The sequence below is a fragment of the Euleptes europaea genome, chromosome 7, assembly GCF_029931775.1.
Source record: "Euleptes europaea isolate rEulEur1 chromosome 7, rEulEur1.hap1, whole genome shotgun sequence".
In the NCBI taxonomy this organism is placed as follows: domain Eukaryota; kingdom Metazoa; phylum Chordata; class Lepidosauria; order Squamata; family Sphaerodactylidae; genus Euleptes; species Euleptes europaea.
In genome coordinates, this window is record NC_079318.1 from 34,658,250 (window position 1) to 34,686,082 (window position 27,833).

At 40.7% G+C, this 27,833-nt stretch overlaps 1 protein-coding gene across 2 annotated transcripts in view; it reads left to right on the forward strand.

Annotated features, from left to right (window-relative positions):
* The window catches only part of BIRC6 (baculoviral IAP repeat containing 6), a 177,129-nt gene that overhangs the window by 111,482 nt on the left and 37,814 nt on the right, over positions 1 to 27,833 (forward strand). For both annotated transcript variants that reach the window (XM_056853593.1, XM_056853594.1), the window contains exons 60-65: positions 1,107 to 1,280; positions 2,254 to 2,450; positions 4,272 to 4,572; positions 7,225 to 7,442; positions 11,419 to 11,583; positions 13,339 to 13,507. In XM_056853593.1, the coding sequence (XP_056709571.1) occupies positions 1,107 to 1,280; positions 2,254 to 2,450; positions 4,272 to 4,572; positions 7,225 to 7,442; positions 11,419 to 11,583; positions 13,339 to 13,507 (1,224 nt within the window). The remainder of the gene's footprint in view (positions 1 to 1,106; positions 1,281 to 2,253; positions 2,451 to 4,271; positions 4,573 to 7,224; positions 7,443 to 11,418; positions 11,584 to 13,338; positions 13,508 to 27,833) is intronic.

Below are 27,833 nucleotides of genomic sequence, written 5' to 3' on the forward strand. Positions count from 1 at the left end.
GTTTAGTCTTCCCACTTGGCATGGTGGGGTAAAGGTTCATTGGCTACATTTTGAAAGTGAAGAGTCAGGTTTTCTAGTTTGAAATAACAGTAGGTTGGGCTACTGCCTGTTATGTGACCAGGAGTGGAGGTTGGAAGAAAGAGACACATATGCCTCCAGTCTGGAATTAATTCTTCTAACCTCCATGGATGTGTTTAAATGTGTCTAATTTTGTTCACAATTAATATGCTATCATGTGTATGAGAATACACTATTGAAGAAATTAATGTGTTCATAATTGTAAGAGTTAACTCGATATTTAAATATACTTCTAGTGCCATTGTAACTGTATGAAACTGTTTTTGTCCAAATAATACACTTTTATTTACGACCAGTTGTTTTTAATTTTCAATTTTAATTTTTTTCCTACGACTCAAGTGGTAAAAATTAAGGCATGTGCTAAGGTAACACCTGGTGCAGCTGCATGCAGTTCTTTCAAGGACTGTGTATATTTGCCATTTTGTAGAAAACTAAGGCATTACTAAGGCATTTGTACAAAACTAAATTCCATAAGTGTGCATTACATTTATCAGTCTCCCCCAATTTTTGTTTTTTTTCTGGGGAAGTAAAGCTTTTTTTGTGGATTCAAGCTCCCAGAAAATTTGAATCTTTGTGTTTTATTTGTGTTATTTTAAAGTCTTGCCAGGTGATACCTTCTTTATACTTGATCTATAATTTATATTATTTACAAACTGACCATTGATTTGTCACTACTAGTGTAGCTTTTGTTTTCTGCATATCTTATAAGTGTTAACATCTGTTTTAATTTTCTTAAGATTCACATTTAAGCCATGTTACTTTTGTCATTAGAAAATTTGTTTGCAACGTAATCTTTCCTAAATTAAAAAGTAAGTGTATGCATGTGTATAACTTTCCTTTTTTAAAATATGTTCACTCAGAGTTATGTGCAAAATTACAAATAGTAAAACACGTCCCACCAGGTTTTTAAAACAGCTTACCAAAATCCTTCAAAATAACCGAATAATGGTATCTTCCCTTCAACAATTGTTAGACATTAATTTCTCACATGGCTACTTGCTGGAAGTAATCTAGTTAATGTTCTTTAGGCCAGCCTCTGCCACCTGAGATGACACTTGCCCAGCTGCTGACTCTGCTGTATGACCGCAAACTTCCTCAAGGATACAGATCCATAGACTTGGCAGTTAAGCTTGGTTCCAAAGTGATCTCAGACCCAAGCCTTTCAAAAACAGATTCATTTAAGCGCCTCCATACGGAAAAAGGTATATATATATATATATATATTTGTACACAATAGTCTCTGGGTTCATGGTTGTATTGTGTTGATTTTCTTTGGCCTGTGTTGTAAATTTTTTTTGGAGGGGGGTTGTTTTTTGCATAAATGGGAATACATATGTTATGTATCTGTGAAATTTCAAAATGGCTAGGTCAGGACTTGACAAATCCACGGATGCCAGGGCACCTAGAAATTTCACTGCGGCGCCTAGTATTTTAGAATGATTTTATTGTAGTGTGTGTCAATGAAAAGTACAAAGCTTATTTATCTTTTCACATCAGAATATGTTTTGTTGTATGGCATAACAACATACAGGCATTAAGTTCTTGTCATTGCTAGTTGATATGTTAAATTGACTCCAGTCAGTGTTGGTGGGTGAATTTATTTCTTAACCAGTTGCTTTCCATACTGGCTCCAATATTCAATTAAACCGAGCTTTCGAAATCAGTTGTGAGAAATAAGGGAAAAGTTAGTCTAAAATTAGGGATTAGCTTCATGTCACAGCAATGACAACCCTATATTTATTTATGTACAACACTTTTGTAATAGCATGCATTTATGAAATAAAAATTTAAACTTCTGGTGTGCTTGCATTCTCCTCTGATGCTCAGAAAAGGACCGCTTTAGAGACTTCATGTACGTACTCAAGGATTACGCTGCTTTGTTTCACGATTCTAGTCCTTTATCAAAAGCTTGCTTAGATGGCGAAGGAATTTCAAGATTTCTCAGCCCCTCTTCTCATATATATGAACCAGTTTGCATAGGGACAAGCCCACCCCTTTCCTCTGTATGTTTGGTTTTTAATTTAGGAGCTCTCCAGATCACTTCAACATTTGTTTATACCACAGAAGTGAGCCGGTTATCTTTAGGGTAACTGATTGTACAATCAAGACCTTTAAAAATCTTATTTAAATATAACACTTCACTGAACAGTGTGGGGTTTTTTGGTCTGCACGTAGAGCATGCTGATTTGTTGGGATCTTGCACTGAAGATGAAGCAGTCACACCAGGTGAGGAGTGCATGGATGCAGTCCTGGATGAATCCTTTCTTGAAGTGTGCCCTATTCAGTCTCCATTGCAAGTTTTTGCTGGAATGGGTGGGTTGGCCCTCATCGCAGAAAGGCTTCCTATGCTGTACCCAGATGTAATCCAACAAGTAAGTAAAAGGATATATATGTGTGAAGCTGACTTAATCTTAGGCTAAACATTTTTAAATTAATGCAACTTACATGTATTTATGTTGGTTTTGATTATGGCCAGTGGCTTTTTAGTGTAGTTCTGTTTCTTGTTAAAAGTTCAGCGTTGTTCCAATGTTTTAAAAACACTATATCTTTCTTTTGATTAAATGTTTTGCAGTATTTCAATTTTTCTCTTTAAAGATGGTAGGTGATTTTGAGCCCTTTGCTTGAATGAAACGTAATTAAGATGGAAATACATGGGAGGTTATTTGTTTGTTTTATTGGATTTTTATCCCTCCCTCCCTCACCAAGGCAGGGCTCAGGACGGCTTACAAGACAGAACTATAAATACAGTAATATCAGACAAATTAGTACAATATGGAATGTAAAATTACACATAATAAAATTGTCATCTCAGTAAAACAAACACAGCAATGGCACCCTAACCCACACAATAAAGTATAGGTAGACTAAGATGAAAACCTTAATCACTGAAAGCAGGGAAACAACAATACAAAACAAACCTGGGTGGCAATAATAGGCGATTTAATGGGGAGATCAGCAAGCTAGGGGAGGTTCACACTTAGTGTCTTGGAGTGTTTCAGATGTGTTTGTCTCAGGTTTAGTAGAGTGTGGCTGAAGGTATATGATACAGTGAACTCACTGAAATGAAGGATGTCATTGCCTGGATAAGGGACAGTTTGGAAACTCTAAACATGCCACCCATGAACTCCAGGATGGTTGAAAGAAAGAAATGACTGAAAGAATGCCCTAATTCTTTAAAATGAGAACAGTGATGAACCCGGTTGTCTGTTTTCATTTTAGTATAGTGAGAATGTTGTATTCTAGGTACTCTATCACCATGTACCTAGTAAGAGAGCAGACAGGCGTGGAGCAAGTCTTGGGATCAAGCACTAAGACAATGATTTCTCAGCCTCTTCTTCAGAAGCTCTGAGTGGTCTAAAGTCCAGAATTGTCAGGAAGAATGTAAAATAATGTGGCGGGGGGGTGGGATGAGCAGTAGCTTTTGATGTCAGTAGGAGGTCAGGAAGCTGGTCCTGTTTGGCATTTGCAGGTGGAAGACATTGCACAAGTTGCGATTGGGGCTGCCATTTGGAAGGCAGCACAAGACAGAGGCCCACCCAGTATAGCAGTGCTTTGCAGGGAGGGACCGAGAGGGGATGCATACATATGTACACATGCCAGTCAAACAGCAGAAGACAAACTGAAACGGGAGAACATTTGAATGCTTCACTTGTTTACGCAGACAAAATTTCTACATAGAAAACATAAGTAATCTCTGTAGGATTGTCATTTAGCTAAAATCCAAAGCTAAAGCTGTCTGTCTAAAAAAATTATTCATAGCTGTTCTTTATCAATATAAATAATTTTGTAAAGTTTTTGTTTTTGCTTTGTTCAAGAGTATTAAGTGATGATTTAGAACTTAAGACACTATATAATGCACGAGATGTTAATGCTGAAATAAATGGTCCAGTAATTCTAATGCTGGAAGTAATCCTCACTATTTTTATACTCTTATCCTACAGTAGGTTTTTAAAAAGTATGACTGTTTATATATCATTCTTCAGTTATTTCAGTATGTGACCAACCCTCTCATAATCCACATGTCTAAAAGAATTCATCTGGGATACAGTTTGAGGATGTTCTATTGAAGTATTTTTATTATTGTTATTGAACGATTACTCTATGTATTGCTTAGTGACAGTATTTGTAGCAAAAAAGTACTGTCAATGGCTACTCCTGAGAACAGTATTAAGCCTCTTCTTTTTTTTCTGAAGGTGAGTGCTCCAGTGGTTACATCCACCACCCAGGAGAAGCAGAAGGACAGTGATCAGTTTGAATGGGTTACCATTGAACAGTCGGGAGAACTGGTTTATGAAGCCCCAGAAACAATTGCTGCAGAACCACCACCAATCAAATCAACAGTCCAAACTATGTCTCCCATACCTGCTCATTCTTTGGCTGCTTTTGGATTATTTCTTCGCCTCCCAGGCTATGCTGAGGTGCTACTTAAAGAGAGGAAACATGCCCAGTGTCTGCTTAGATTGGTGTTGGGAGTTACAGATGATGGTGAAGGAAGTATGTACTGTAACTATTAAGTATATTTGGGGACTTCTACTTAAATATTTCTCTTGAGTGTGCAAATTCACAAGTATTTGACAAGACATAGAGCTGGCTTTTGTGGAATTCCTGATCTCTTCCGGTTTTTGGAACCAAAGTATATGAAAGTCCAACTTGGTCCTTTCGGACAGACCTTTTGATTCTTCCTTCATTGCTTAGGATAACTATTGATCAGGACCAATAGATTTTTCATTTTTGAAAAGTTTGAACATTGTTTCCAGGGCTTCCAATGGGACCTTGATCAGGTGCAATAACCTTTCAGCTCAGATTCATTGGTTTTGAGGTGGTCACTGTCCTTTTTAGTTAAATAAACTGGATCTTGATGGCCTTGCAAAGATTAAATGTTATGCATTAGCTTATTTCTGCTTCTGAGGGTTATTTCTCTTATTCCTTTCATCTGGACCTATCCAAGCTTAGACAGGCTATCATATCCAATAAGAGAGGGCAAAATTATCTTAGCTGGCACCTGGGGTTGTTGTTGTTTTTTTGCTTTTGCTTCCCTCTCCCTAGGTTTGTGTTGCAGTTTTTCTTACGTTATGCACAGGGTGGGAGACAATCGAGCCCAAGGTTACCAGTTTCTGGGTAGATAACCCTTCTAATTGGTGTGCATAGGCAATCCTGGATTGTAATCAAAACACTTCCCTACTTCTTGACCACTGTCATTCTGCTTTTTGCCAATCTCCGTTTATACAGTGTGAGAATGTTGATGCACAGCATATAAATTCTCTCTGAACAACTTCGAAATTTGATCTGTGTTACCAGTAGATGGGAATATTTTTCCATCTTCTTACATTCAGTGAGTGTGGGTCTGTAAAGACAAGGGTTCAATACTTATATTTCCCTTACTTGGCAATTTGGTTTGTATTTCCAGGTGTGGGATATGCATGTTTGGAAAGGTTTGCATTTCTTTGGTAGAATGAAAATCAAACGAAAATCTCTCTGTGTGTGTTTTTAAATGAAATGAACATGTTAACTGTTGTACTTCAGAGTCAGGAATAATAGCAAAGGTGTGACATGGACTGGTCTGATCTAGTATTGAAGGCCTGTCCAAGCAATATCAATAAATAATGATGTTTTCCAAGTAACTTGACTTCTCTGGTGCAGGTGAATAAATTATCATTCCAAATTCAAACTGCATAACACTTTGCATAGTTCTAAAAAAAAGGTAAAGGTCCCCTGCGCAAGCACCTGGTCATTCCTGAGGTGATGTCACATCCCGACATTTCCAAGGCAGACTTTGTTTGCGGGGTGGTTTGCCAGTGCCTTCCCCAGTCAACTTCCCTTTGCATAGTTCTAGTGCTGGCATAATGTTTTCCCAGTCCCTAAAGCATTGCTAAGCAGCCAGGAGAACTCTTAGGGTCATATGTTCCTTCTCCTATCTGTATGAATCCTTCTGTCACTTTGCTTTTCAGTATTAAGTAGGGTGTGATATTGCAAATAAACAGAAATGTGACACAACCATTGTTCCTTTTAACCGGTCTGTGCAAACCAGATTCAAATCCTGGTTTTAACCCTAATTTAAAGCTGTATAAGATTAAAATTAAACTATAAACATATGTAATGCTGAAGTATGGCTAATACCCGAAAGGGAGCAGGGCATTTGCTGGGGGGAGGGAACATCCAAGCCTTCAGGGTATTCCAGATCTCTTAACTGTAGTTAAAAAATTTAGGAAAATTGAGCATGAGGCAAAATAGTTTTAAGCAAACATTGAATCAATGGAGTTTTCTGGGAATTAAGGTCTTCGATAGTATCATATCACTCTGATATTCTAAGGGCAGCTGGCACTTCAATGGGATAAGGTGCATACTGCTGGTAAAGGAACCTCTTTGTGTCAGTAGGTCGCATCTAGTGACAACCGAACACACTGTCCTTAGCTGAGCAGAGTCTACAACCCTTGGTGTGCCTATATAATCTCCACCAGTAGGCTTAAAGAGTATTTTGTATAACAAAGTGTTCTTCATATCCAATGGTGAAAGTTTTGAAAAACTTTCATGATGATTTCATTATATTCCTTTCAAGCAGGAACAAATTTTGTGTGTTACGGCTGATAACTCATACTGGAAAAGTCTGTGTGTCCCAGTTGTGTTAGTAAAATGAAGATTCAGAAATGTACCTGGTAATGCCTCTTAATTTTCCTGACACGAATATAGTGTGAAATCTGGAAGGGATCTGTTGATCTTTTTGTAGTGAAGTAAACTTTCATAAACTATCCTGGAAGTTTAGAGTGGACTAAGTAATGCTGTGGCAAGAATGGAGCAAGAGTGAGCCATGATGCAGTGCATTCAGATCAACTAATGTTTATTAGAACCCAGAAGGAACATGTTTCATAGTTATCTGAATAGCAAATAGCTCAGTAGGATTAACGAATGAGCTTTCCATATATTGTGTCCCTTTTAAGAACATCAAGTTTGTGTTCTGAATCATGTCCGTACCGGACGTTGAATCGTATATTTCTCTATTTCTGTCCCACTGGAATCATTCTTACCTGTGTGTAGAACGCAGAAATAATCTTTTAAAACCTGGAAGTACCTGTAATGTAACTGAAGGTTGATGCGTTATGCTAACAATTTGTATCAGAAATGCTCAGTGTGTATTTTCTCTCCATCCAGGTCACATTCTGCAATCGCCTTCAGCTAATGTGCTTCCCACCCTTCCATTTCACGTGCTGCGCAGTTTGTTCAGCACCACACCTTTGACTACTGATGATGGAGTCCTCCTTAGGCGGATGGCACTGGAAATTGGAGCAATACATCTCATCCTTGCCTGCCTGTCCGCTCTTAGTCACCATGCTCCAAGAGTTCCCAATTCTAGCCTCAACCAGACAGAGGTCAGTTTTGCTTCAGGTTCATTAGCTTAGAAATGTAGTCTCCAAAGTTATAAAGGACCTAACTTTTGAGCACAACCCTTTCTTCTGCTTACCCTACCATTAAGCTGCTTATATTAGGTTTTCAGTACTAATGTACTGTCGAAATGCACACTTGCTTTATGGAAGTAGTATCTTCTAAAACAATCTTAAGGCTGTGGCATGTGGAAAATGCCTTCTGTAAAGATCCTTACGCTTCTAACAAGGTATAGGTAATACAGCTCCTACAGGCTTAAATATTATAGGTCCTCAGTGAAATATAATATACTTAGATGTGTAAGGTTACTGCAGTGGACTTAAAAGTGCTGCACATTATTTAAAGTTATACTTGTTTTGTTTAATGGTCCAGAAGAATCAAACAGATAGAACAGATGATACAGCAGTAGCCTCCCACAGTACTGTTCTCACTAGAGGATTATTTTACCAAATGAAGCTGTCAACAGGAAGCATTCTCAGCATGTTCTTTGAACCGCATCGCTCCTTTTATCTCTTGTCACCATAGATAATGTTTGAGCCGTCTACCATATCCTGAAGTGCCTGTCCCAAGGTCCTTAAATCTCTAATTGAGGTTATTTTGCCCAGTCTAAAGAAGAAATCTGAGTGGCTACTATTTTTGCAAGCGCTGCTTGCATAGGCACTGCAGTTCTTTATAGTGAGCCTAGTGGCCTGGAACTAGTGGACCAGATGCCAGCTTTGGCTTTGTTCCAAGACCGAGCAGTTCAGTCCAAGGAAGTTCGGTCCAACTTTGTCAGTTATACACTGTACAGCATCATACCTGCGGGACCGCTTCTCCTGGTATGCCCCCCAAAGAGCCTTACGCTCTACCAATAGTAATCTGCTGGTGGCCCCCAGACCGAAGAATGTGCAGCTGTCCTCAGCAAGGGCCAGGGCTTTTTCGGCCCTGGCCCTGGCCTGGTGGAATAATCTTCCTGGTGACATCAGGACCCTGTGGGATCTTAAGGAGTTCTGCAAGGCCTATAAAACAGAATTTTCCCGCCAGACATATAACTGAGGACAGCCGCGAGTGGACCCATCATTACTGGCCTCCCCAAACCCCCCCACTCTTGACATCTGTGGGGGTTAGACTTGCTGAAATCCTGTCACACGGTGGCACCTAGAAAATTTTAAGGCCACTTGCTTATCATTGTATTAAGCTCTTATTGATGTTTTATTTATGTTGCTGATGTTTTATTGCTGTTTGATGGTTTTATGTATGTTAGTAGTTGTTACCCACCCTGAGCCTGGCTCGCTGGGAATGAGGGTGGGCTATAAATTTGAATAAATAAATAAAGATGTTACCAGCCTCATTCTCCAGATCCTATGTTGGAGACTGAGGAGTATGCTGTAGGTAAAAGGTAAAGGTAGTCCCCTGGGAAGCACCGGGTCATTACTGTCCCATGGGGTGATGTCACATCATGATGTTTACTAGGCAGACTATGTTTATGGGGTGGTTTGCCAGTGCCTTCCCCAGTCAACTTCCCTTTACCCCCAACAAGCTGGGTACTCATTTTACCGACCTCGGAAGGATGGAAGGCTGAGTCAACCTTGAGCCGGCTACCTGAACCCAACTTCCGTCGGGATCGAACTCAGGTCATGAGCAGAGCTTTTGACTGCAGTACTGCAACTTAAACTAAATGGGCTATATGGACACTCATAAAACTCATTAAGGTAGCTCTCCAGTCTGATTTGAGATGTAGGACTGGATCCAAATTATCACCAGCAGAATGCAGCTGGCACATCGGGACTTCCCCATGCCCCCCCATTACTACCACTGCCTGCGGAGCCCCTGAAATTTTGTTCCTGAGAGCCAAAAGGCCCTCAGGAAGAGAGGTGTGGGGGGGCAAAGTGGGATCTGTGGTAAAATTAGTAAAATTCTCCTCCCCTCTTCAACTATTTGCATTAACTCTGGTGATTCTGATGGAGAATTTTGCTTCATTCATTTTGTTTTGCCAGATCAATTTTAAACAATCTGTGTGTGTGTGTTAAGTGCTGTCAAGTCGCTTCCGACTAATGGCGACCCTATGAATGAAAGTCCTCCAAAATGTCCCATCTTTGACAGCCTTGCTCAGATCTTGCAAATTGAAGGCTGCGGCTTCCTTTATTGAGTCAATCCATCTCTTGTTGGGTCTTCCTCTTTTCCTGCTGCCCTCAACTTTTCCTAGCATGACTGTCTTTTCCAGTCACTCTTGTCTTCTCCTAATGTGACCAAAGTACGATAGCCTCAGTTTAGTCATTTTAGCTTCTAGGGTCAGTTCAGGCTTGATTTGATCTATAACCCACTGGTTTGTTTTTTTGGCAGTCCACGGTATCCGTAACACTCTCCTCCAACACCACATTTCAAAGGAAAAAAATCTGTAAAAATCCCAATATCCAGATTTATATTTAGTTCCTTAACCAGAAAAGGAGATTTAACAAAGCATGTGCAAATCTCCAGATTGTGGTCACAGAATTTTGGTTTGCGCTGGACTAGAGATTCACACACGACACCTGTTTAATGCCAAGTACGATTTGGCCTGAATAGAAAAGCAGGTCCAGTTTTGGCATGCTGCAAGTAAGCCACAATGCTCTGTGACTATTAAGCAAAGCCTAGTATGAAATCTACAGTTCTCTCTGGTTGTATGGCACTTTCAAAAAGCAAGCTGCTTACCCTTGTTCTGACAGGTCTCATCACATAGTTTGTGTCAAAGAGCTCCCCAACCTGTCTCCACCAGTTGGAGGCTGCTTTGGTTTGGTCAAAAGTTTTCCAAAAGACAAAACCTTGAACTCCAGGCTTTCGCCCCAAGTCCAAGGAGTAGCTGCCACCAGCCCTTTCAAAAGGTTGAGCTCCAGGGGGAAGATAAGGGCAATCCTCTCCCAACTCACTCCAAAATTGAGTGTAACGCTACCCTGCAAGGTTGAGACCTGCCAGGGAAAGATTACACTCCCAAAATGTCTTAGGTTTTTGGTAGGTGGTTTTTACACTCACACAAGGCACTTAGAATTTAGGCTTGGAATCCCAAAATCACAGACACAAGCCATTTAAAGGCTAACAATTTATTTATAAGATTCAAGCTGCTTTACAGGAAAGAAATAGTCATAAAGTGTTAAGCAAGAAAACAATAAACTGTTTAGCATAACTAGCTAATACATTCAAAAGCCTTTTTGGTTCAAAAGGATTGGCAAAGGTTTCTTGCATCAGGTTTATAGTTACCAACTTCCAAAGATGCTTCCAGCATTCAAGAGTTTCAAAAGGTTGTCCAAAGGTTTCTCCAAGCAGGTCAGCTTGACCAGAGTTTCCCCGTAGGGCCAAAATCAAATGGGTTGTGATGCAGCCAGCACAGCTCTCCTGCTGTACCCCAAAGCATGCATAGTTTTCTCAAGGGTTGGTTTGTCCTTATATTCGTTTTCTCAGTGGCATGAGCTCATAGAGGCCAATTGAGAAAACGCAAGCACTTAGCTGTTAATTAATCGCTTGGTCAGAATTGCTGACTCACTCAGATGTGTTCAGGTGAGGAAGCCTGCAGAACTACCTGCACCTGGACATTGTCATGATGGCTGACCGATTGGTTACTAGGGCAATGCACGGCCTTGCATTCCAGAAAGGGGAAAGGTTAACTAGCACCAGCTGGGGCTTACTCCCTCCACAGAAGCAGTTTTCCAAAGGAAACTTATTTTTCTGGTCTAAAATCCCAGTAACACAAAATTCATAGGCCTCCCAGGCCTGAACCAAAAAATCATGCAATCCAAGAAATTGAGAGGCCTCAACTTCTTGACAGTTTGGTACTGCGGATGGGCCTTGTAAGAAAGACATTTGTTCAACACTTTGTTCACTCCTTAGCATCCATGATTCAACAATCAGAATAGAGAGATCTATTTAATAGGATGTACATCTACTTCTAACTTCAAAATATGAAATCTAAGCAATCCCAAACAGTAGGATGACCTGTTCTCATTTTACCAGCCACAGGTGTCCAGCACTCATAATAGCGCTGCAACCGAAGAACAGCAGCTTTACTGGGCTAAAGGCACTGGGTTTGGAACGGGTTCCACAGCTTCTGGATGGGATGTGGAACAAGCTTTGACCAAACAAAGGCTGGAGGAAGAGCATGTCACTTGTCTGTTACAGGTACTGTACAATATTTATTCATGCTACCAACGTTGTTTTTAATTATGGGCTGAATAAATTTTAGTCCTTGAACTACTAACAGCCCATTCCTGAGCTTTGCGGCGGCCGGAGACAGCATAGCCGAGACGTCGCCGCAGTGCCTCCAAAGAGGTTCCACGGCCATCGCAAGGCTTAAAAAAACATTATTAAAGCAAAAAAAGAGAAAAGCAAGGGTGCGCCAGCAAAAACCTGGCACAGCACCGCTGAGGCGTGAGGGGCCAATCCCAGCCTAAAAGGGGTCAGGAAGCTGCCTACCAGCAGCTCCGCCCCCCAGAACATCCCCCCCCCTGGACGACTGCGCACAGACTTGTGCTATCGGGACGATGGCGTGAGGCCGAGCCAGCATCCCAGGGCCACACTGCCGCGGCAGTCCAGGGAGGCCAGTGTGAGCGCCCCTACGCTGCCGTCCGTGCCAGTCTTGCACGCCTCCTGAGGACTTTCGGCCCAGAATCTCAGGAACGGGCTGTTACTTGTGAAATAGCTCATTGTCTCCCTTGCAATAAGTGTTCTGTCTAGTTCTGTGGCACTTCCAGAAAGCAAGGTCCTTACTTGAGTGGTGTTCAGAGTATCTCTGTTTATGCCTCTGGGCTTCCTTGCTCCTTTTCTTTTCAGACAAGCTTCTTTTCTGCATGACATGCCACTTTTGAAAGTTTAAAAAGTAATTCACAGGGACCTAATTTTTGTGGGTGGGGGAGTAGGATTTACAGCATTTGGGGGAGTGGCGTGGTTGGAAGGAAAGAGACGTTAATTTGCTTTTTGTGTATTTGTGTGTGTGTGTGTGTGTGTGCAAGTATGCTGTTGTTCCATCAGTGGAAGAAGCCAGATGGGGTTCTGGTGATTCTTGGATGTTTTTTGAGGTTGTTTTTGCTATGTGAACTACCTATTTACAGTTTGAATTAAATCAGAAGTTTTATGTAAGTTCGTTTATGCGGTACCAGTTCCTAAATTCACCCGATACAGGAGGATATTTGCATAGTTTATTCGGTTTTTAAACATTTGACTTACTTGGTGACTGAAAAGATTTTGCCGTTTTAGTTTCAGATATTTTGCATTTTTCTTGTAGCAAGAGCCAAATCAAATCAAATCACACCTTTATTAGCATAACAGTAAATACATATTGAGGTTAAAAAGAGATTTATAAACTTTGAACGGACATCTCCTCCTTACAACATTAAAAATTAAAACTTTAATATAAGTCCCAGAAAGCTAGCAACCCCTGCAGTAACCTGGGAATAAATATCACTTAAAAGAAATAGAACTAACTCCTTATCAGTGCCACCGGGGCAATCTGTCAGAAGGGGTTCAATAATCTGTTCCCGTAAAGGTGAGCCATGCTTGCAGTGTAGCAGACATGGGCCACGGTTTCAACCTGTCCAGAGGCACAAGAACACAGCCTTTTCTCATAGGGGACTCTGGCATATCTGCCCGTGGTCCAGGCCATGGGGAGAAAATTTAGACGGGCTTGCATAAAAAGACGTCTCAAAAAAGGGGATGTCAGGGTGCAGAAGTAGCTAGGTAGTGAGCCCAGAGCCGGAAAGATACCAAGGGCTAAGGGTGAGCAAGAGTTTGTAGCTCTAGCAAGGAGCGTTTGTTTTTCAATGTAGCAAGAGCCCTGAATAATAAATCTGTCAGCTCATTTTCTGTTCTGTGAGCAGCTTACAAATGGAATTTTTTTCACTATTAATATAATTTTGTTGTGCGATTTTCAACTTTCAGGTTTTGGCTAGCTACATAAATCCTGCAGGCAGCACATCAAATGAAGATGTCCAGTCCAGTCATGAAAGCAGAGGACAAAACAGCAATGCCCTTCCATCAGTTCTGCTAGAACTACTTAGTCAATCATGTCTTATTCCAGCAATGTCATCTTATCTCCGCAATGATTCAGGTAGTGTGCTAATCTTTTATAAAACTGCACATTCTAAAATTAGAAGTTTATGAAAGCTGCTTCCAAGAATTCCATCAAGTTCAAACGGGGCATTTAAATTTTCTGTAAAATGTGTGAGAAATACGAGAGCTTGAAGCTGAATGCGCTTGACTGGAGGGGGAAGGGATAGAAGTATGATTTAGTTGCTGGGGCTTTCAAAAAAATCTATCTTCTGAGAATATATTATATAAAATAATCGCAAGTACATTATGCAGTGATAGACACAGAAAACTTCCAGGAATGCTACATATTCAGTACTAATGGGTATCAGGATCCAATCTCTAGTCTATAATTGTCAGCAGGTTATATATTTGCTCCCCTGCAAATCTGCTCTGGAAGTTAGGGGGACCTGTTGGAATAGTGTCTAACCATGCAAGAAGTTTCAGTAAGAAATGAAAATGGGAATGTTTCTCTCTGTGCATCAAGGCTCTTCAGCATAGGACCGTTTTGGTTATTGCATGTGATTGTGGGTGTAAGAGAGAATAAATTAAACTATATGGAATGTTCATGAAATAAAGTTCTCGATTGTGGTCTTTATATTTGTATACGCATGTTAATCCTACAGCTGCTTTATAGGGTTAGGAGTGGCTTGTCAGTTGCACCTCAGGAAACCTGAATTCAGTTGCAGGTTCACAGATAACGAAGCCAGTGTTGAACACATGAAGCTGCCTTATACTGAATCAGACCCTCGGTCCATCAAAGTCAGTACTGTCTACTTAGACGGGCAGCAGCTCTCCAGGGTCTCAGGCAGCAGTCTTTCACATCACCTGCTTGCCTAGTCCCTTCAACTGGAGATGCCGGGGATGGAACCTGGGACCTTCTGCATGCCAAGCAGAGGCTCTACCACTGAGCAGATGTTGGGCTGATGAAGTCTGTAACACTTGAAGTCATTCAGAAGTGCTGAGCTGTACTTAGGTATTCAGTCCAACGGAGAGCGGAGGGAGAGACAGGAAAGATACACCAAGCTACCCTGTCCTTGCTATATATTTTCATGCCGACATGTTAGGCTCATTTTAATGTTAGCTTCAAGATATTTATAATCAGTGCTATTACCGTATTTTTCGCTCCATAAGACGCACCTGACCATAAGACACACCTAGTTTTTAGAGGAGGAAAACAAGAAAAAATATATTCTGAATCAAATGGTGTACTGCCCCTGGAAGTCCGTGGGGGGGGGTCTTTAAACTCCTCCGCTCTGCCATCCGAGGCAGCACAGAGCACTTTCAAGACCCCCCGCCCAGCTTCTAGAGACTCCCTGGAAGCCCGGCGGGGGGGGGGTCTTTAAACTCCACGCTGCCATCCCAGGCAGCACAGAGCACTTTCAAAGACCCCCCCCCCCGCCCGGCTTCCAGGGAGTCCCTGGAACCCCAGCGGGGGGGGGGGTCTTTAAACTGCTCTGCGCTGCCTGGGTTAGCAATGTGGCAGCATGAACTTTCAAGACCCCCCCCCCCCGCCCGGCTTCCAGGGACTCCCTAGAAGCCGGGCAGGGGGGTATTTGCAGTTTAACCTCCGCACACACCCCGGCGCTTCCCGGTCCCGAGGCTCAGCTGAGGGGGGTGGTTAAACTGCTCTGCGCTGCCTGGGCAGGCAGCGCAGAGCAGTTTAAAGACCCACCGCCCCCCTTCCCAGGAGTCCCGGGAAGGAGGGCGGTGGGGGTTTAAACTGCTCTGCGCTGCCTGCCCAGGCAGCGCGGAGCAGTTTAAAGACTGCCCCGCCCAGTTTCCTGGGACTCCAAGGAAACCGGGCGAAGCGGTCTTTAAAGGCGGGAAAAGGCAGGCGGGGGGTCTTGAAAGTGCTCTGCGCTGCCTGGGATAGCAGCGCGGAGTTTAAAGACTCCCCCGCCGGGCTTCCAGGGAGTCCCTAGAAGCCGGGTGGGGCGGTCTTGAAAGTGCTCTGCGCTGCCTGGGATGGCAGCGCGGAGGAGTTTAACCTCCCCCCAGTGCTTCCCAGTCCCGAGGCTGCGCTGGGCGGCTGGGAGGGGCCTCCCGCCCCCCAGCTGGCTGGCCGCGTCCCCGCCAGCTCCCGGGGTGGCCCGGCTCCGCACCCCGCTGCCGCTGCACTGGGCAGCTGGGAGGGGCCTCCCGCCCCCCAGCTGGCTGGCTGCTTCCTAGCCGGCTCCCGGGGCGTGCTGGCTCTGCGCTGGGCTGCCTCGGCCGGGGGTCGGCCGTGGCTCCCAGGGCCTTTGCAGCTTTGCCCTTCTCCCCGGGGGCCGGATTCACACACATTCACTCCATAAGACGCACAGACATTTCCCCTCACTTTTGAGGAGGAAAAAAGTGTGTCTTATGGAGCGAAAAATACGGTAATCTGATATGTTCATTTGCTGATGGTTTTGATTTGTGTTGATTTTTACTGCTGATGTAAATGATGATGTTAGGTACTTCAGTTATTTTTTGTTACAGTTGCGGTTTGTAGATAGGTAGGATATAAATGTTTTGAATAAATAACTAGTGTGCAACAACTGGAGCCTTAGAAGCATCTAGCAATGGACTGACATGCAATAGTAAGCCATTCTCAAGCTTTGGGATGCAGTGAGATTAAACTCTAATTAAGTAAAATATTTGAACCATTAAGATCCATTCAGAGATGAAAGTATTCCACCTTAATTGGCCTTTTATTCTTGTTCAGTGCTTCAGGGGGGCTATGTGCGTCAGTTCAGGTAAGTTGTTGTGGGCCTAAGAAAATCCAGGTTCAGGCTCAGAATCCTCCGGTGCTAGAGCTGAATTCAGACAGCATACGTAGCTCTAATCTTTTATTGACGTTATATCTAGTCTTCCTTTATCCTGAAGGGAAGCAGTCTTCTATTTGGGAACAGAATGTGTTGTTGAAGCTTATGTACCTAGCTTCAAGATTTCTCTGCTTGTGTATGTACCTCATGATGTATTCTGTTGTTTTTTGAGGCTTTTTGTCCTCACCCAAGCCTTTTGCTAAGATTCTCTAGCTGCTTTTAAGGTTGATTCATGATTGTGTGTTTCATTCCATTCCATGGAATGGAACTGCTTCAGTTCTCTGGCAGTATTCTTCCCAGTTCACTCCATGCTTCCCATGTGATCGTTACAGAACTAGTGTATTTTGCCCAAAGCAGTTTGCAATTAGTCCCTTACCAGTATGTTTCAGAAAGCATGTACCATTCCTACTTTAGCCCTTGCAGTCATAGATTACTCATTTTAAGTGAAATTTTATCTAATATACAATCTTAGGCTTCTACTAAATCGCACAGCCTGATCCTAAAGCATGTTACATTTGTTTTACATGCAGTCTGCAATTAAGTGTGTTTCAGGTTGCAGTGTTTTCGTTTGCCCCTTTGCACACTCAAAAGCAACTGTCCAGAAGCCAGTAACGTATGAGCAGTTTTGCATTTGCTATGCATTCCACAGTATTTACTTTTAAGGTTTATATAAAATTCAAGCAGTTGTTTAAAGTCAAACTCAAATCAAACAATTCTACAGAAAGTTTGTCAATTTCTTGCAAGCTTTATTGAGATCGATACACTGAAGGACTCATCTTCAGCCTTTTCCGATCACCTTAAACACTAAACTAAAATTCAGAATCCGACTCTTGTGCCTTTGTTTTTCTATCTATTATATTGTATTTCTTCTCTTTCTTTCCTCCTTCTGTTCTTTTCTTTACAAAAAAAAATGTTTTAAACACAAAAACAGGTGATGGCACTGCTGCTGGTGAGGTCTACATTTAGGGCAAGACATGGCCTAGGTGTGAATCTTGAGACAACAGTTTGATCATAGAAGATCATAGACTCAAGAAAGGAGACTTTGACACTTGAACAGATAGCTGTGTACACCTGCCACACTCTATAATTGAATGGTTTGGTTTTCTTCTATTTTTTTAAAGTTGGAAAATCAAATAGAAATAAGTACCATAAGTCGGAAGTGACTTGACGGCACTTAATGCACACACACCTGGGCTGATTGATTAGTGCGAATAGGATAATTGGGTTGCAAACAGTGATGGTAAACTCTCTCGTTCCTCTTTCACACAACTTCTCCCACAACTCTGAGGACAGCATACATGTTTTACATAGAAGTAAGGTGTAGAAGTTCTGATTTCACAGACGTCTGTGGCAGCACAAAGCAGCACAATGCTTACTGTCTGTCCCGGCCCCTTCTTCCTTTGTATCTTCAAATGCCCAGAGCCATCAGAAGAGACAAAATGGTATAATTTACTACTGATTTGAGCAGTTTAAAATCACCATAAGCAGAAAATAGTTTTTACATTGCAACTGATCCCAGGTTACAAATGAATATTAATTGAATTTTCAAGATTAGCAGAATTGATTAAATGCTGCTGAATGAAAGAGATTTCTTTAGTTCACAGCATAAAATTTTATAAATCTTTATATAAAGGCACTCTTCTTTTCTTGAAGGCATTATATATTACTGTCAGAACAACAAAGCAGAGAAGTTCTTGTGCAAAATGGTAGGAAGGATATGACTGGTAGAAATTTTTATACTCTGCTTTTCTCAGAGTATTGAAAGCGACTTACAAAGGCAGTGTTAGGTTGCAAAAAGAATAAAAAGAACATCAGAAGCCAACTGCATGCTTAATAAGCACCCTCCAGTGTCTCAAATGTAAGCTTTTTTATCACAAATCCTGTGCCGTAAAAAAAGCTTATGTGTTTCCTTAAGATTATAACGTGCTTTGACTCCTTTTGGATTTTGGAGTGCTTTTTTAAAAAAATACATGAGTTATCACTCAGATTTTATCTTCTTACTGACCAGACTTTGAAACTGTATCAGAAACATAGTTTTTGACAGTATTATTTAACCCATGCGGATTCTGTCACTTATTGTGTCCTCTTATATAGGCAAGGTAATCAAAAGTTCTTGCTATTCCATTTTTTAAAAAAAAAATCCTTAATTTCCTTCTGCATTTGTTTTGCGTGCAAACGCTGTTCATAAAGAGTAAAAATACAGTTATGGTGGTGTTACTACAAATGTTTGTAACTTTTTCTACCGTTCATATCTACATCACATTATATTACATCTGAGACATCTTATTGGCTTGGATCCAGAGAAATGCAAGCTGAGCTCTACTCAAGGAATGGATCATTGCCGCCTTGCTTTTTTATGTTGCAGCCCCTGTGACCCTCGCTAACTAGGGAACCATCAGTAATGGCTTGGGATGCAGCACTGCAGGAAATTGGGTGGAAAAATCATCCCAGCTCTTCAAGAAGTCTCTACTCTGTGCAGGAGTTGGAGGAGCAACCAGTGTCTCCTTCCTGCTATAGTTCCCTAAATATAAACAAATAACTTTTATTTGCGGCTAGTATGTCAGATAAAACAGGTAAAACAGAAACTGACCATACTGAGTAGAAGTTTACAACCAAGGCCAACAAAATTAGGAATCGCCCAATTTTACATTTCCACAGATTACGGATGTACATTAAGGCGACGTAGCTTCATTGCTACTGCACAATATTTTGCGACCTGGGTGGTGATTGGTGAGCTGTCTCCCAGAAGAAACCTTTTGGTCCATTCACCCTCATCACCAGAGCCCATTTCCCTAATCAAAGGGTCAATAATATTAAAGTGGGCTGACTTGTAGAGGGGGCATCTAAAAAATACATGCTCAGTGTCGCATCTGATGCCATTCTCAGGAATTTCCTAACTCTCAGATGTTGTTTCAGGTGGGGCAGATGGTTGTATCAAGAAAGGGGATGGTGGTGGTGAGTTTCTCTGAATTCAGCCCCTGTACTTAACAACATCCATTAATCACATCTGCATCAGATGTGCATGCTGCATTTAAGGCCCACTGTGGTTAAAGATGTGCACCTGAAAGGCTGCCTTTGGTTCACCAGCAACACAATTGCTTTCAGACAAAGAAACAAATTAATGTTTTTGGTCTGTAGATGGCATCAGTTAACTGCAGCAATGACTTCTAAACACCTGTCCTGCAAAGCGATTGGCCATTTCGACAAGTGGCTTAATCAATTAATTGCACAAATTAATCAAAGCCTGTATTCCTAAATTATAAATGGCCATTATGATTCATGCCCTCTTGTTCAGTTGTAAGGCAGTGCTCTTTTTTAACTTTGGCAGAAATATCCTAAAAGACTCCCAGATATATACTTTTCCAGTGGCTGCTAAGTGACTACAATTTTTTTCCATGTTTAACGTACGTGTGTTCCATTTGTTTGCTGTTGCTCATTCCACTGACATACTAACCAGAACACATTTACAGTACTTGCTTTTCATCTAAAGGTTTATGACACAATTAGTGTCCAGGTCACAGATTTTCACTGTTAACTGTTTACACTGGGGTCCTCTGCCTTGTTGGAGAGCTGAGGAAAACTTAGTCTCTTCATAGGGCTTAGCAGAAGCAGTGGATGTGGGTACTGCATACATTGAAACTACGGCGAGAATGGTAGAAGTTTGACAATTGCTGCTTTTTGCTGATGCCTTGGCTTGGGTTTCTTGGGTAAAAATATGCTAATAGTGTGGTATAATAATAGTAGTAGCATTTATAATAGTGGAGATCTGGCTCAGAAGTGACTGAAGGAAATCGCAATTGTAATATCTTGGTTTATCCTTTTTAAACTATTTGAAGACTATGAATACATTTGTCTCTTTAAAAACATAATATTACGTTCATTCTGAAGTCAAATAATCAAATCATGTTAACCTAGTTGGCTTTAGAACTCAGTTCAGACCTGTAAAGCCCTAAATATTAGCCTGAGTTACAAGAAAGCGTGCAACCTCCCATATGTGCCGCACCAAGCCTTGTTTGTTGGGTCGATATATTTCACCAAACATGCCTTTTTTTTGCTCTAGTTCAGAATGTATTTTAGTTTGCTTTCTTAAAATGGGTGTTCTAAAGTCCTGGTAAAGGAGAAAATTTCTTTTAATTGTAGAACATGCATTCAAATATGGAAATTTCTGCTCAAAGTTCAGTTGCTGAAGAAGAAAACAGATTACAGTAATAAAAAACTTTCAGGGGCTTCTGTACCCTGCCTGATTAAACTTCACACAGCACCATCCATTCTTCCTGTGTATTGCTACCAATCTTGGCAGATGTTAGCTCTTTAAAAAAAGAAAACCTCAAATCAACATAATAATCAGTTCAATAAATATGCATATTGTACACATCTTCTTATAGTACCCAGACAAGCCCATGCCAAAGAACTCATATCTTTGGGGGTGGGGGTATGCACCAGCAAGAGAATTTTTATGTCCTGCTCATGCGCTTCCCGGGGGCATCTGGTTGACCACTGTGGGAAACAAGATTCTATAGTAGTAAATCTTTGATCTAATCCAGGAGGGCTCTTTTTAATTGCAAAATGCAGTAGGATTGCTAAAGAGGTAGCTAGGAAGGACTGTCAATATTTGGGCGAATCCCAAATATTCATTCCAAAATTTATACATCCGATTATGCTTCCTAAGACTTCTCTAATAATGGAATTATAAAATTGGTGCATATCAATGCATGCCCTTGTTCTTTTTATTAATGTCTTCACCATACCCCAAAAGAGCTGGCTGTAACTTGAAACTAGCACCACTTCAAGCAGCTTTGCATCTAACCCACAGTGCAGACTTGAAAAGAACTCACCCTCATGTCTTAAGGAATTTTCCTTTTTAAAAAACATTTTTTTAAAAAGAAAATTTGTAACATCCAGTCCAAGGAAGAGTTCTGGTGAACTTGAAAGCTCACACACTATTATGTGTGATTTGGTTGGTCTAAAAAAAGTATTATGTGTATCATGTTCCGGGTTTTTGGATTTCGCCATATGCTGCCCTTTTGGCTTTCTCATCTCATACTATTTTACTGTATCTAATAATAATGGATTGCCTGTGCCAACTACAAAAGCAGGAACAACTGCCCATCCACAAACAAGCTAGAAAAGGTTGAATATTAATCAAAAGGGGGAAAGAGGGGTTTCCAAAACCAGTTCAAGGACTGACATAGAATGCTGAGAGCAGCTGAGTCTCGTGAAAAGGAGGAAGTAGAGAGAGATGAGAATTGGCTTGCCGAACCCCTTGAAAGCCTGTAGTTTTGAAGACCTGAAAATCATTTGTCTTCCCCCACAATTTCTCACAGCCCACAGCTTATAAAATACTAGTAATAAAAATTATTTCTTATGTGTCCTCTTTTCCTCTCATCCACTCTTTACGCTATCATATCCTCAGGTTCAGCAGTTCATATTTATTTATTTGGGGAATTTATATGCCTACCTGTTTTTCATTTCCAAGACAGTGGGCTGTTGCGTTCTTGTGTTTTTATGCCCATTGCCTTCATTTTGATGAGAATGGTTCCTTTTTGGGTTCTTTCCATTCAGCTTCTGTTTGTGTCTTCTTCCAGGGGCCTCTTCTCTCTTCCTTGCCATAATGCCAAATAGGGACCTCTCCATTACATGCCTAGGAAGTAAAGCTCCTTGATCCCTTTATATCTTCAAGCCCCTGGTTTGTCTCCCAAACATTAGTTGTTAACAATAAATGGTTTAAATGAAAATAGTCTAGAGAAATGGGATTAAATCTAGTACTTAAGGCCAGCCTACCTTTGTCTCTAGATTTCAGGGTCCTCATATGTAATCTTGTGCTTTTCTGAGTGAAATTGCTATGTAAAAGTTTACGTAGTAGTAGAGGAAAACTGCCTTGTGTATGCTTACATATCAAGATTATATTTTAATATAGTATTAACTGTTGAAAAATGCTTAAAATTTTAACCCCAAGACTGCTGGTTTGTGTTAAAATATTACTATTTTTCAAAAGTAGTCAGTGTTCAGATGTGATTTTTTTTTTTAAGTTGGAGTAGAAGTATCAAAAGTTCATTTTTGAACTGTAAACCTTTGTGGGGGGGTTTAAAATCTGCAAGTAGAGATCATGACTCTTGAATAAAAGCTTAGGTTTGCAAGTAGAATGTGAAAAAAATAGTTGTTTATGCATCTACTAGAACACGGGTTTGTATGTTTTCTCAAAAGTGGAAAATAATCTTGTTAGAGTAAATGGGTACAAATAGCAGTTAGATGGGCAATTGAATTTTAAGTGAAGGTGTTAAAGATCATGCAGAATCTGGGCCATTAATGATAGACACTTGGAACCAGAATAATAATAAAATGGCTTAAGTTCCCCCCCCCCCCACAACCATTAGCTTATAACTCTAATTAATCTCAGCATGTTCCTTTCCTAAACCAAGTTGAATTTAGGACTTGGATCGTCCATGCCAAATGTCTTGTTGATGTTTATATTTTATAATACATATTTTAATTTTTAAATGTAGTTTTTAGCTCGGAAAATATTTTACATTTAGATGATTATTTAAAGGGATCTGACAAATCTTTTAGCAAAATGAAACTTAAAGGTATTGCATAAGATAGTCAATTAAAATTTTATTTGCTCATAATACAGTACTTAACAGTGCTCTTCTTTCTACACTTACTATACAACTGAGGAAATTTTAGCACATAGTGATGGTTTAAAAATGAACTAGGTTCCTTTCCGCTCCAGTTGTCACCTCCACAGTGGTACATCGTCAGAAATCCAAAAACATAATGGGGATCAAGTAAATAAAACATCTTGTAGGAAGGTTTTATGGCACCATTATCTGTTGTGTTTTAATTTGTTTATATTAATAATGTCTTGCATATTCATGGGCAACAGAATACCATATGCATTTCCTCTGTCAGAGCTTCGTCAGTTGAATATTTGTCTTCATTTACATAATTAAACTTAGCTGGATTCGCAGATGTCTTTTGCCGTCACTGGTGTGATGCCTCTAACTAGGCACTTCACTCTGGAATGTGTTTGATTTTTTTGAGACACTGATTCCTCTTGGGTAGTGTTAACAAATCTGTCTTGCCACTGCTGGTGTCTCCACTGAATGCTCAGAGTTGCTGTAAAAACCATCAAAGCGTTGTGTAGATGTACACAAAAATAATCACAAAGAGGTTCAGCACTGTTCCAACTATTCCCAACAGGGCTAAAACAGATTCTTCCTTTTCTTCACTCTCTTCTTGCTTTTTTACATCTTCGAGTGTTGTGATGGCAGAGCTCCTCATTTTTCCTGCAACTATCTTCACCAGTGTTCCGGCATCTGGCTGGAAAGAACAAAAAAATTAATACAGACCCACCCAGGGTTTATTGCAGAGAGGTTTAAACTTGTGGGGTTTGTTTTAAATAGCCAATTTCATTAATGTTTTTGCAACCTGTATCCTACTTGAGCAAAGGTATAGCTCCTGTGTTAAAACAAAGTTGGTACAATATATGGCTCAAAGGACGATCTTATAATTGATATACCAGAAATACCCAGGGTGTTTATGATGGGATGTTGAAGGTAACTGAGTTGCATATTTTCATCTGGAAGTCATGAATTGGTTGGTCTTCCATGTGAAAACGTGGCTTCATGCCTGTGAATCCATAACTGTGTGTGTGAGAGAGTGTGTGTGTGTGAGAGAGAGACAGAGAGAGAGAGAATGAATACCCTTACTGTTGTATATTAGCATAATAACTAAAAATGTATAAAGTGTAGACCTGGAAGGATTTTTTTTATTTTTTAGTTATACAGATGTTTACATGCAGTATACCTACAGAGAGTAGTATAGCAGCAGCAGTAATTACTGTTAATATGATTTACATGTTTTGTCAGCCCTGCTGCGAATATACATTTTTTCTTTTGTGGCATCAAAATACATCTGACAGCATTTGCCTCAAATATGTAGACCGTTAGTTGAGTTTTGGTGTTGGGTGTTTGCTGTCTGTTGCATTTAAACGTTGCCAGTAAAAAATTCTGTTCTTAATCTAATCAGAATTTAGCATCTAGCAGACATGCTAGTTTACACACAACATTCAGAAAGACATTGTATGTTACAGCAGTTTTCATATCTCCGGAAGTCTCGTGCCGTTTGGCTTTTTTGCTCATTATATCAAAAAGAATGCTGGTCAGAATCTAAATTAATACATTGGTTTTGCATAAAGACTTGTTTAAAGCTTCTCTTACCCTACATTGCATCAGGAATAAAATCTCATCAGACATGCTGCTTACTCCTCACTGCAGTGGAGAAACAGCCTTATCTTCATGGAGGGCTGTTCTTTTCCCTCAGAGCAGAAATTGTATGCATGCATGAACAATTTCTTGATGAATTAAGATGAGGATACAATAATGTTACAGAAATCTTCCAACAGATGCAGGCCTTAGTCCGGTTATCCACTGAAATGACTCCTAGTTAGGAAAGAAGCCCTGCTCGGTTTATCCATCGCATGTTTGTATGTCTCTTCCCTTTTTAAGTCTTGAATTCTTCCTTAAGATGAGGCATTTTCTGTATTGGCCATGAATATGCCATTCAGTCTTGCAGTTAAAAATCTCCTGCTGCTTCTCCTGTGTATGTAGCTGTTTCCCAAGACATTCCAGTTAAATGATCATTTAACATGCTCTGTATCTTGTGGACTCTGGAGATGATATTCTTCTCATGTCGCTGGGTTGTAAATCCAAATGGTAGCAGATAGCTGTTTGTTTACAATTGAGTCCAGAAAAAACAAAGTTCTTTGTATGTGTGGGTGAGTGCGTGCTGTAGGGTTAGGAGCGTTGCACACCTGCATTCAAAGCATCTGACAGATGATTTCAAGGCATTCTTCAGAGCGTTGCATAACTTAGCAGCCAGTCAAATCTGAGGAGTGGAATGATGGTCGCTTCGGTTGCACCCTGTAGTGAGTGGTGACATTGATTAAACATGCAGTTGGCACTTGCTGAATAAAGAGCAAGCTACAAGTCACCCTTACAGACAGAGAGTTGCATAACAATTTGCAATGGTGCCGCTGTTTCATTGTCAGGCCAGGCACATTTTAATCCGGTAACGACTGTGAAAAGTGTGCTGACTAGAATAAAACCAAGTTAACAAGGGCTGTGTAACAAATAGTAACGTTAAAGAATTTGAGCTGAAACAGGGTTGCTAGGGGGTTGGGGTTTTTATCCCATTGTGTTGCTTTTTGTAGGCTGTTTCTTCAGGATAGAATTACCTTTTTAATATCCATCCTGTTCTCAGAAGAAATGTTCGCAGTCAACTATTGTCGGAGTTAATAATTGTGCATGAGTTATGGTTGAAGGTTGTTGTGCTGAACTTGTGCAACACTTGCTCAGATAACAGGTGAGTGATTATAATTACCTTTTGCAGGTGTTTGTTACTTAAAGGTATTTTAGTATTCATTTACAAATACATAGTTTTCTCATATTAAGACAGCTTTTTATGAACAGTATAAGTATCATGGTGGCTAAATGGGTTCTGCTGTCTACCAATGCTTACTTTCATTGAATATTGTTTTATTCAATAAAATTAATTACCTCCTCCCAGGTAAATATTATGCGCGCTTGGATTTTTTCTTTAAAGGCAATGCTACCATTACATAACATATATGTTTTAAAAACACAGTTGGTGTTTAAGATTTGTTTAAGCAATAGTGGTGTTACCTGAACTGGACCCAGCGAGGGGAAATTAGCTGTAAAAAGGGGCTCTAGAAGTTTAAACAAGGGATCTTTTGTCTATGCGTATGGAGGTTTTATTCCAGAGCAATATTCAAAGGGGAAAAGTAATGTAGACCAGCTGATTTAAACTAAATGGAACCCTTATTCACTAACAGTTGATCACACTACTTTAAGCGAACTATACGCAGAACTACAACCTGAGAACCACAACTAAACTAGAAGTGAACCACAATAATCCACACTAAACCACCCTCTCCTTCCCAAATACACACACAAACACTGTATGGATGGGATAAGGATAAGGGATGAAGCAGGAGGAGGGAAGGGAGGACGTTAAGGTGAGCGATAGTACCTGATCCAAGGTATGTGAGAGGCTGCGATTTGAAGGAAGTCTGTACATCAGAAGTCTGTGGTGGCAGAGTATTAAGCAGAAAGGGAAAAGGATCCTGCAAAGTGGATGTAGGGGAAGACAGGTAGTGAATTTGACTGGGCAGTCTGAAGGTAACTGCTGGCCAGATCTGGCAGGCAGATTAGGAGGCGACCCCTAACATTCCAAGGTGGGGGAGTTATAAAGAACCTGGTGTGGAACGGTGGTAAAACTGTCCCCTAGATGGATCGTCCTGAGTGGATCAGATGTTAGACTGCTTTGTTCAGTGGTTGGATCGGAGGTGACACTTAAGGGTGACATGAAATGGTTCATATTTCTTTGATGAAGCATTCTTTCAATCAAGGGGTATGTTTGTATTACACCTGCCTTGGAGCTGGGGGGTAGGTGAATGCCTTATGCATAACACTGACATCATGCCTCCATGATAGAATGTGCCTTGGTCATGGCAGAACAGGTGTTCTTTCTGAGACACTTCCTAGGACTCCCTACCGCACTTAGGCTTTTAAGGGGGTGCCCTTCAGAACAACTAAGAGGGGATTGGGGATCAGATTGAAAGGTTTCATCAGGAGGGAGGACAAGGGGTATCTATGATAAATTGGAAATATTCTCAGTCTATATTAGTAGTAATTTCCCTTAATGTTACTGTTTAAAACAAAGGTGCTTGATAATTTTAGACGGAATGCTGAAACCGTCTCCAGTTTTATCTGTGTGTGAATGCTAATGATAAAACACAGCTCTGGCAAATACATGGACCTTTTTGCAAACATAATGTTACCAAAAATAGGGATATTTGGGTTAATTTGCTAGAAGCCATGTTTTTAGATTTGTTTTAAGTTTGGCAGAAATGTAGGAAATCATCCTTATGACATAATGCTGAATTAGTCTCTAGGTGCTGATATGTAACTTGTATTTCTAGACTTGCTTTATCAGAACAGTTAGTTTAGTAATTTACCCTTTGATACACTTGATATAAGGGTGCTACACCCACCATTAACAATTAATACCATTTCATAAATATATCTAATTCTCAACATGGCTCCATCTTTTGATATTTAAATGTGGAGATTTGGTTTCTGCCAGTAAAGGCAGGGGGAGGGGGCAAGGCCCTATCCAAGGCTATTTAACTTCTGAGGCAGGAGTCGTTGGTGCCAGGCCCAACACCAACCACCAGTAGACCATGTGACTTCCATGACTCACAAAGGCTTGGCTTCTTGTTATTGTTCTACAGCAGCCATCCTGTGAAAGTTGGTGTGGTATAGTGGTTAGAGGTTTCAGACAAGGATGTGGGAGTCCCAGGTTCGAATCCCTACTCTTACCTTGGGTGACCTTGGGCCCACCATACACTCCCCCCCTAACCTACCTCATAAGGTGGTTGTTAGGATAAAATGGATAAGAGGAGAATGTTGGGAAGCTGCTTTCTTCCCATTGTGGAGAAATGCAGAGTGTAAATGTAGTAAGTAAATGATAAATATA